At 37.4% G+C, this 9,654-nt stretch overlaps 1 protein-coding gene across 1 annotated transcript in view; it reads right to left on the bottom strand.

Moving 5' to 3' along the window:
- The window catches only part of adamtsl3 (ADAMTS-like 3), a 112,572-nt gene that overhangs the window by 61,709 nt on the left and 41,209 nt on the right, over positions 1-9,654 (bottom strand). Inside the window, exon 2 of the mRNA XM_024288323.2 lies at positions 4,145-4,252. Coding sequence (XP_024144091.1) covers positions 4,145-4,252 — 108 coding nt within the window. The remainder of the gene's footprint in view (positions 1-4,144; positions 4,253-9,654) is intronic.

Here is a 9,654-nt window from a genome sequence, read left to right on the forward strand (position 1 = left end):
CTGAATGCAAAAAAACAGTCAGAAAACAGCAGGAGGATGTAATCACCAATCTCTCAAACATGCAGGGACTGGCAAAGAGTAACGCCCTCCGTTACTACAAAGAGCCTCTAATGACTGTTATTAACAACCCTTTAGCCACACAACCCATAATATCCTGGTTGTTTGGGGTGTTTTTAAGCACAACATTTGGCCTGAAGCAGCAAAGGCAGCAATCCGGGCCGCAAGGAAGGTTTTAACAAACGAGAAAACTGATTTAACCTATGCAGAAAAAAATCTAAAAACTGTCGTCAACTGGTTATCATACTTAGTATTCAAATACATTCGGAGTGTTCATTTTAATCATTTAATTTTTGTAAATTTGAATATTAGCTTGTTAACAACGGGTGACAAACTTGACTCTTCCTAGACCGTCTACAGTTCACACACATAATTCAGAACATCAGTCTACATGATGTACTCTTCTGCAACTCATGGTTACCAATTACCATCTTTTAAAGACAATAAGGCAAAAAAAGAGACAAACATAGAAAACAACAAAGCTCACTTGAAAAACGTCCCATCAACTCCTCTGACTTATCACATTACCTGTACTTTTGGCCCCTCAAAGGCCTTTTGGGTGGTATTTGGGCATGTAGACGTGGTCAAGACTATCTGCTGCAGTTCAAACTGAGCATCAGAATGGAGAAGAGAGGTGATTGAAGTGACTTTGAACGTGGCATGGTGTTTCAGAAACTGCTGATCTACTGGGATTTTAACCCACAACCATCTCTAGGATTTACAGAGAGTGGTCAGAATAAGAGAAAATATCCAGTGAGCAGCACTTCTGTGGGCAGAAATGCCTTTTTGATGCCAGAGGTCAGAGGAGAATGGCCAGACTGGTTCCCGCTCTTGTTGCTTTGCCCGCCCTCATAATTCCTGGCCAATCACTGAAGAGATATTTAGTCACATGGGTTTGTTTGCAAGCTTTGGTTTGAATCAGAAATGTCCGTTTGATGACAGGTTTAGGACTCAATCCACACCAACAGACTTTTCCAGTCTGAATACAACCATTAGAGGTTATAGAGTTGTTGCTAGGCCAAATAAATGTTGTGTTTCCATGTAGACTGCAGTCAGTGGAGTAAAAAAAACTAAAAACTGATTTTTTTTTTTCCTTTTGGTCACTTTAAATACAAGTTTTCTTCTCTTTATGTCTCATTTTCTAATATTCTCTCCGTTAGGCTGTAAAATCTCAGAAAAAGGTCAAATTTGAAAGATCAGTTTATTGCTGGCTATTAAATATGTGGCATGTTTGTAAAATCCTGGAATAAGACTTAAGAAAATTGTGGTAAAAACTAAAGGTTGAATGATTTACGAGTCTCATTTGTGGTCATCTTTACTTATTCGTTCAGTCCTGCTTCACACGGACTCACTTCAGCCTTTGGGGGCTCAGTTTTGAGGCATCAGACCTCCCTCATACTTGAAAGCAGGAACTTCTGTCCTAAAATATACTTACTTTATGTCTGTTTATGGATGCTGACATTATCGGAGCTCTTTAGAACACGTTTGCCATCACATGGGGAACATGAGACAAATTACTAAGACAGCTCAGTTATGTGGAAGTAGCTTTGACTGGGGCTGCCAGGAAAAACACTTTACTTTACAGAGAACAATTCATCTGGGGCTTCTCATGGGAGATAAGGTGAAAGGTACAGGAGATTGCCTGAAAATGGACCCACGCAAAAGAGAAAGCCAGTTCTCCATTCACAAGCAAAGCACCTGCGTGTTCATGGCAGGTCGTTTTTGCAACCAAATTTGTCGCATTGAAACCCATAAAAAGTCTTTTTTGAACAAAGATGCTGGGGCGGGAAATAAATCTTTTGCATGATGCTGGTTTGAGGAAAAAAACATAAAAACTACACACTGGATGATGCCAACTTTAAGATTTGTTTGAGGTCAGTGCATCATAAATCACACTGCCGCTTGACTGCAAATATGAAATCCAAATGCTGCAGAGACAGCCGTTTGTGGTTTCTAACTACAGCCCTGTAACCATGTACCACAGAGCTTAAAGTATTGACTCCTAATAGAGTTTGTAATGATTTTTCCATGCTGCCGACATAAAAAAAGAGAATAAAAACACACACACGCAGACAGAGACAGTCGTTGGGAGCTGGGATGACGTTTTAAGGGGGGGTACAAGACTTTTCAGTTAAAGAAAACTCTGATAACTCTCTGAAAACAGTCTAAAATCTGCTTGAATTTACGCCTCTTAAAGACACACAGAGCACATTACATTTAAAGCACTGCTGCGTTACATCTGTGGTAACGCAATCAAAAAAAATTACCTAATCTCGGTAATGAGATGAGGTGCTGCAAAAAAAGGCATGCAGGAACAAAAACTGCACGGCCCTATGCGAGAAGGCAATTGCCCAATAAACCTAATGACTGCAATCAAGTGCTGAGACTGACTCCTTAGTCTGCAAGAGGCTGAGAAGAATTTCTGTTAAATGTTCTTTGCAGAATTGTTTAAATTTGGGGCACATTGTAGACTTTTTTTCACTATAAAAGTCATCTAGCAGCCTCTAGACTACTATTGCTAAATGTTATTATAGTACTCTTTCAAATTATTTCATTTATTTTAACTTTTTTCTTATTTGTCTGAAAAGTTTTTAGCCCAAAACACATCAACTGAATCAAAAGCATGGGTTTTCTGACACTAATGTTTCCTCTCTTTCTTACTCTTGAATTATTTTAAGAAAGTTGAAAAAAAAGTGTAGCTTTTTATTAAAGTCTGGTTTGTTTATGTCTGCTTGTAGTGACCTTTAATTACCTTTTTATTGACCAAGCAATCCCGGGGAGGTTTAAAAACATTTAAGTTTCCTCTTAATTCACAACTTTCTTTTTATTTTGACTCATGGTTTTATTTCAAATATTTACTGACTGAAGCAACTGGCTTAACCAGACAAGAAAAGAAGATACAATCCAGCTTTCTTTCATTCAAATCTGTGTATGCTAGCTTTACATTGTTTTAATTCCGCTTTCCTCTGATCACGATCAGATCTTTGTTTTCATTCTATGATACTGGACTTATTTTTTATTAAAGTTTTCAACTTTGAGAGTTAAAACTAGAGACAAAAGAGTGAAAATGTTGAGAAAAGTGCCTAAAGTGTGTAGTGAAGATTTTTACAGTGTTAAAACATCTGTTAACGACACAAAAGAAATTTGTTTTTTTTTAACAAAATCTGTAAACATTCAAAGTGTAGGGTTGAAAAAGTATGTGGTCCCTCGATTTAATAACTGGTTGACCCTCTTTTGGCAGCAATAACGTTGAAGTTGTATTATTTTAAGAGGACTGTCATGTGACTTAGATGAAGATCAGAACATATTTTCTGACAAATTCGTGCAGATATCCAAGTAATCCCAAAGGATTCACATACTTTTTCTAGCAACTGTATAGAAAATTCAAGCAATAAGAAGGAAAAGGGGGGGCGGGGCTGCTCTAGGTAAATTTTGAACTACTGCTGCTCTGCAGAAACTAGATTCTGGAAAATGTTTTTTGATTTGGACTAAAATGGCATAATCATACTTAAAAGACCTCTGGAAACGCTTTTAAAATAGATCAAAATCTAATCAAAGTTGGTCTTTAAATCTGGTTAAATGTGCAGAAAAATCTGATTTTTTTATTACTGCATTAACAGTAAACACAACCAAACATCTGGATGAGACGTGAGCTGAATTTCTGCCTCCTTGTTGGGCGAGACGAGGTTGAAGTTGAGCAATGAAAAAAAAAGGCGCCCTCAGTTAAGCTGTGAGTGTTAAACGAGGCTGTTTGCATGAACTGCCCTGTTTCGCATCAAGCTAAGTCAGCCTGCAGTCACATCACACCTCATCTCCCACAATCGTTTATCACTCGCATTCATTACCGAGGTGTGACACAGACACTTTTCTGCTGCGCTGAGCTACATAAACACACTGGAAGAGATTTATTGGCTGATCGAGACGTTTTCCAACGCATCCATCTATTTTCTGCACTACTTTTTTTCTTTCAAAGACAAGGAAATGAAGGTGGTGGAGTAAGTTCATGTTGAAAACAGAGGCAGGAAAAACTCACAAATGGCATAACAGGGTACGGAGAGTTTCTTTGGGGGATTTTTGGGGACTTTACCGGGTCTTCTTGTTTGTGGCCGTCATGGAGACCTTCTTCAGGATCTCTCCGAATCAGAGTGAACTCTCTGATGAACACGGCCTCGCCATCAGTGGCCCACACGCCGACCTGAGAAACATCAAAACAGGAACGTAACTTTGACTTGCCGAATGAAACAAGTTACTTGCAGAAAGCCCAGTTTGCCAAGAAACTCAGTAACTAGAATTTGTATGCATTTATTCCTTATTTTTGCCATTTGACCAAAAAACTACCCTAAAACCATGTATTCATGGCTCATTGAGAAAAAAAAACACAACTCAAAACGGGGGGGTGCTACCTGCTGTTCATGTTGATGATTTTCTCGATGGTCACAGCTCATTTAAGGGAACACAACTCCCAAAGGAGCAGCAGTTTCAAGTCCAGTGTGAAGTCTTCACCTGGGCATTAACTGCTCAAATAAACCCGTCCGATAGAATAGTTTACGTTTCATTTCCAGTAGCGTGGAGTCAACAAAGACATGTCTGGGTGAGGACAGGTCACAGACCCCGACGGGACACCCAGTGGCTTCATTCCTGCCTCACACCAGGAGATGTTTTCCCGCTTTGCTACAGTGAGCCCGCCCACATTGAAGTGCTACTTAAGTGTAATGGAAAAACGAATAAAAACTGCTATATTCACTTTTATCATTGTGTATTTTCTGTCACATATAAATATAATTAGAAGTGTATAAACCAAGGCTACAGGGTAAAATAAGTAGGACAGCGATCCTTGAAAGCTACAGATTTTTTACACAAACAAAAAATACACACATTTTGTTTTGCTTTATGCTAAGAACACAGAGGGAAAGTCAAAGCAAATGGTTGTACGTATTGACTGAGTGTGATATAACCCATTAAAAACTGATTACTATTTTGCCATTTGTCGCCACGCTGGATCAGACAACCCAAGTAACCAGTAAGTTAACATGTTCTTGTGTCATCCTCATTTTTTTTCCATGGTATTTCTTTTTGTTCAAGCTATAAACTGACCAATTCAATGCTTCAATAGAAGTACAGTTGCAAGAAAAAGTCTGTGAATCCTTTGGGATTGCTTGAATTTTGCTTGAATTTTTGCATGAATTTGTCATAAAATGTGTTCTGATCTTCATCTCAGTCAAATTACATGATAAACAGTCTGCTAAAAACTAATACGACACAAAAAAATGTAAGTTTTTGAGTTTTTATTGAACAAAATGTGTAAACATTCTATTTTTCAGTGGGTGATGTCACACTTACTCAGTCCAGTTCTCATAAACAGTCAATAGTTACAAGTATTGGAAGAAACAAATTATATATATAAAAAAAATGTGATATTTCAAAAATTCTGCATGGGTTCTTTTTGGTGTAAGAGCCTTGGATCACCAGCAAGTCCAGGAAACTCAAAGGTGCACGAGCACAGGAGCCTTCAGCTGTTCCCATAAACAGCCTGTCACGAGCGCGTGCTAAAGCAGAGTGGGGGATGTGGGTTTGGAGGACCTGACGTCTCCGTCACTACAATAGCGGAAAAACAAAGTGTTGCTTAGCAGTTAAAGCAAAAAACCTGCAGCAGCTTCCTGTGTGAAGCTGTCAGCTCTTCTTTGAGAAGACAAATCCAATCTGGTCTAAATCTTTCTAATCAACCCTGCCACGCTCGCTTACATCTCTGAGGGTTCATGCAATGACATGCACTCTAATTAATGTTCCGTCGAGTAGCGCAGATACAGCAGAAAGGTCTGTTTAAGGTCAGCAAATGTTGGACCATTTGTAAAATTTTCCTGATTCAGACAATTTTCTCAAAAATCGGGATTGATTGAAACTGAAGATGTTTCCAGTGTTTCTGAGAAAGTAGTCAAATCTACTAATGCGGGAAAGTGATATACACAAGGGGATTCACTGCATTAAATAAGGAAAAACACAAGGAACGAAACAGAAAACCTCCAACGAAAAACAAACGGTAAATCAAAAAAAAAAAAAATCCCTACAGACTTGATTAACGTTGCAGCGAAGCGCATCCCCGCCGCCATACGCTGAAAAGGAACACACTTGCACAAACGCCGGCCAAATAGAAGTCAAGCGTGCGACAATTAAGAGAACTCTTGTCAGCTGAGATGTTCGGAAAAACAAGTCCAGCGACCAGATGTCCTCGCTCAAGCTGGAATCGAGGCTCCATGAATGTGCCGGCCATGTCCTTCCCTCCAGAGGTTTGTCCACCCCCACCACAGAAATGGTTTTCTCACACACTGCTGGGGTTGTACAGTCACACAATATGGCACTCTGTCACTTTTAAATGAGCATTCATTGTTTTTAAAAATAACTATACTGGAATCGGAGAAAGCTGCGACTTAATGCTACGTGGCAGTTTGAGGAAATAAGAAGTTTTTTGATTGCCGAAAAGCACAAAAAAACTGGGAATTTTTTAAATATTCTATTGCTTAACACTTTATAAAATGGTTTCAGTTCTTGTAGACACAGATTATATATTTCACATTTGTGTATCACCTAATACTTGCGTTTGAATCGGACATGAAGCTGTACTGACAAGACAGTAGGTGAGACAGACAGAAGTTCTGTCTCAATGTAGAGGGCGCACATGAGCTCATGAATCTTCTTTTGTGGTTGCAAATAAAGTTCAATAGGAGTTTGATACTTTATGATTTCCTAAGACCAACTATATAATATCTCAGCTCAGAAATCACTCAAAATGTTTCAATTAAAAGGTGAAGTCATAAATGACAGATGAACACTGATGGAGCTTAAGGGCTTTCAGCTTCAAAACTAAAAAAAAAAAAAAGATAGAGATATAGAGTACTTTTAAGCCAAAGTCACGGAGACTTTTGTCTGGAAGGAGACTCAATTTGCAAAGAACGGTGCAAATTCTGCATGTGTGTGTTTGGTTTCTGTCTTTTGTTAAAGTTGCTAGCATTAATGTTGGTGTTTTGCTGCATTTTCCATATTTGTTTATCTGACACTGATAAGAGTTACAAACCTGGTCTTTGTGGCATTACAACAACAAAGTAGGGGCGGAATTAGGATGAAGTTCCGTTGTACCTTTATTGCACCATTACGCCTGTATAAAAGTACGAGGTCACATGTGTCTAAAAGAAACTACTTCATTCATGGGAGTGGGAGTGGTTTGAGAGTGTGTACTTTAACAGGACACCAGGATGAGGATTCATTCTATGTGTGGGTGTGTTAGATTTCAAAGAGCACTTCATATCAAAGGACAAAAAACAAGACAAAAACTCAAGGGCGAGTCAGTTTGTTGTGATGGAATTTTCCGTCACCTCATATTAAACTGTGCAGATCTACATTATCCAAACGGATTATCAGAAAAAACATGCAACACAATATCAGAACTGTGCTTGGCCTTCATGTGGTGCCAGCTTTCACATTGCAGGTAGAAACAATGAGAAACAGCCAATGCAACACCATTCTAAAATACTAATACTTCTAATTTGAATAATTTTTCCTTTCTTTTTCAACTCATCAGTGCACTTTTACGTCAGCTCTTTTCTTCTTTTACATTTACTATGAAGAAAAAATGTGATGAGCTACTATGTTAGTTAAACATTAACTCATTTGGAACAGTTTAGACGTAAGGAAGTGATGAAATATCCTAAACAACACCTAGTAGCGTTTTTTTTTTTATTTTTTTTTTTCAAGATAAGAGAGAAGCAATTCCCACAAGAAAATCAAATAAAACTGAAACTTCAGTCTTGTTCTCCTATTTTGGTTGGATTATTTTTTAATGCAGTCTTTTAAGCAAAACCATGTCTCCAATTTTCTCTGCCAAATTTCTATCAACTTAATGTACTACTCTGACTCCCAAGGGCGGTCTGTCCCGCAAACCAGTAGACGAGAGTGGCAAGTATAGTTTAGCTCAGCCACATTGCCAAAGTCTCCAACTCCCACCATGCAGAATAGGCATGAAAAATATGAAACTCTAGGAAAGTTAAAAAAAAATGAAAAACTTTAGAATTAACTGTATTTTCTCTTCAAGTCAAAAAGCATAGAAACGTTATCCTACAAGTAAATATATTTTTGATGCTTTGGATGCCAATATACTTTTAGCTTTAAAATGTATTGAATTACCTACAAAACTAGTGAAGTGACACTTTGACAGAAAGGTTGCGTGTTTGGTTCCCGTCTTTCCTGGGCAAGACATTGAAGCCCCATCAGCATCGTGCACTGCAGCTCTGCCAACATCCAGAATGTTTAAGTTTGTACATGAGTAATTCGGCATAAAATCTTGGTAAAAGATAGAAAAATCTATGCAAGTGTGCAGCATTCACCATTTTTCTCCACCAGAACTAAAACTGTAGCTAGCTAAATACATGCTAATAAGGCTAAAGACACTACTAATACTATGAAAATTAGTTGTGTTAGTAACAGCGTTGTAACAAATAAAGATACAGTTTTAGCTTCAACATGATTTGTTAACATGTTGGCTGATTGTTTATTTTAGATTTTATGATAGCTATGTGAAGCCAAAAGCCAATGCTAGCATGTAAACGTGGTAAATTTGCTCCTGTTTTTTATTTTTTTTTTTAAATAAAAGCTAGGTATGCTAATTAGGGCTAAACATTCAGTACTTTTACAGTATCCAGAATTATTAGACAAAACTAAACAACGCTGCTGGTAATTTGATTTGATTATATTTCGTGAAGCTAAGAGCTAGTGGTAGCTAGTACTAACACAGAGTGTTACCCATAACCTTTTTTTTAATTGCATCTTGCTAATTATGTACTTTTTGTCCAGCAAAGCTTAAATCAGTAATAGAATAAACAAAATACTTGTGTTTATGGTATTAAAAGGGTTCTCTTTTCAGCTTTCTACTACTACTTGACAACTTGTATTAACGACAAACAACATAACTCAATTTAGTGCTGAACAGGCTGGCACATAAAAAAGTAATATAGTATATAAATCAATGCATGTGCAAATCGTTTTTATTTTAGCAACAACCAAGACACAAGGACATGTTCTTTTGTGAAGTTAATTTTGTCCTATTACAAAAAAGTATAATTAAAAACTGTTTAAATGCATTTTTTGAGGATTTTGCAGCAACTTCTCTATTTGGTTTGAATTGTCCGTGTTGCCAACTCACTACCATCAAAAATTAAACAACTTAATTCAATATATCAAACACAGAATCAATAAAATATTAAGAATCAATTAACATAATGATTAATAACATCCAATAAATTGTGGTTTTAGATGACAGTTAATCTCAGTGCCATAAAAAACCCAACAGAATGAATTAAATTGTGTTTATTTTCAACCGTGAGCAAATTTACAGCCGTTTTTAACATTTAGAAAATGCTCAGTTAAGATAAAAATTACCCCATGACTATTTTCAAGTTGACAGTTTAACAGCATGCCAGTTGCAATCTGGGAAATAAATTATCTCAATTTCAAACATACGATATATAGGGATTGACAAAAAAGGTAGTGATAGGCAACCTCCTAATGTGGAAGAAGGGAATTTCTTACTTGTGGTCCCTGGATTGCAAA

This window comes from Oryzias melastigma, linkage group LG18, assembly GCF_002922805.2.
Source record: "Oryzias melastigma strain HK-1 linkage group LG18, ASM292280v2, whole genome shotgun sequence".
Taxonomy (NCBI): Eukaryota; Metazoa; Chordata; class Actinopteri; order Beloniformes; family Adrianichthyidae; genus Oryzias; species Oryzias melastigma.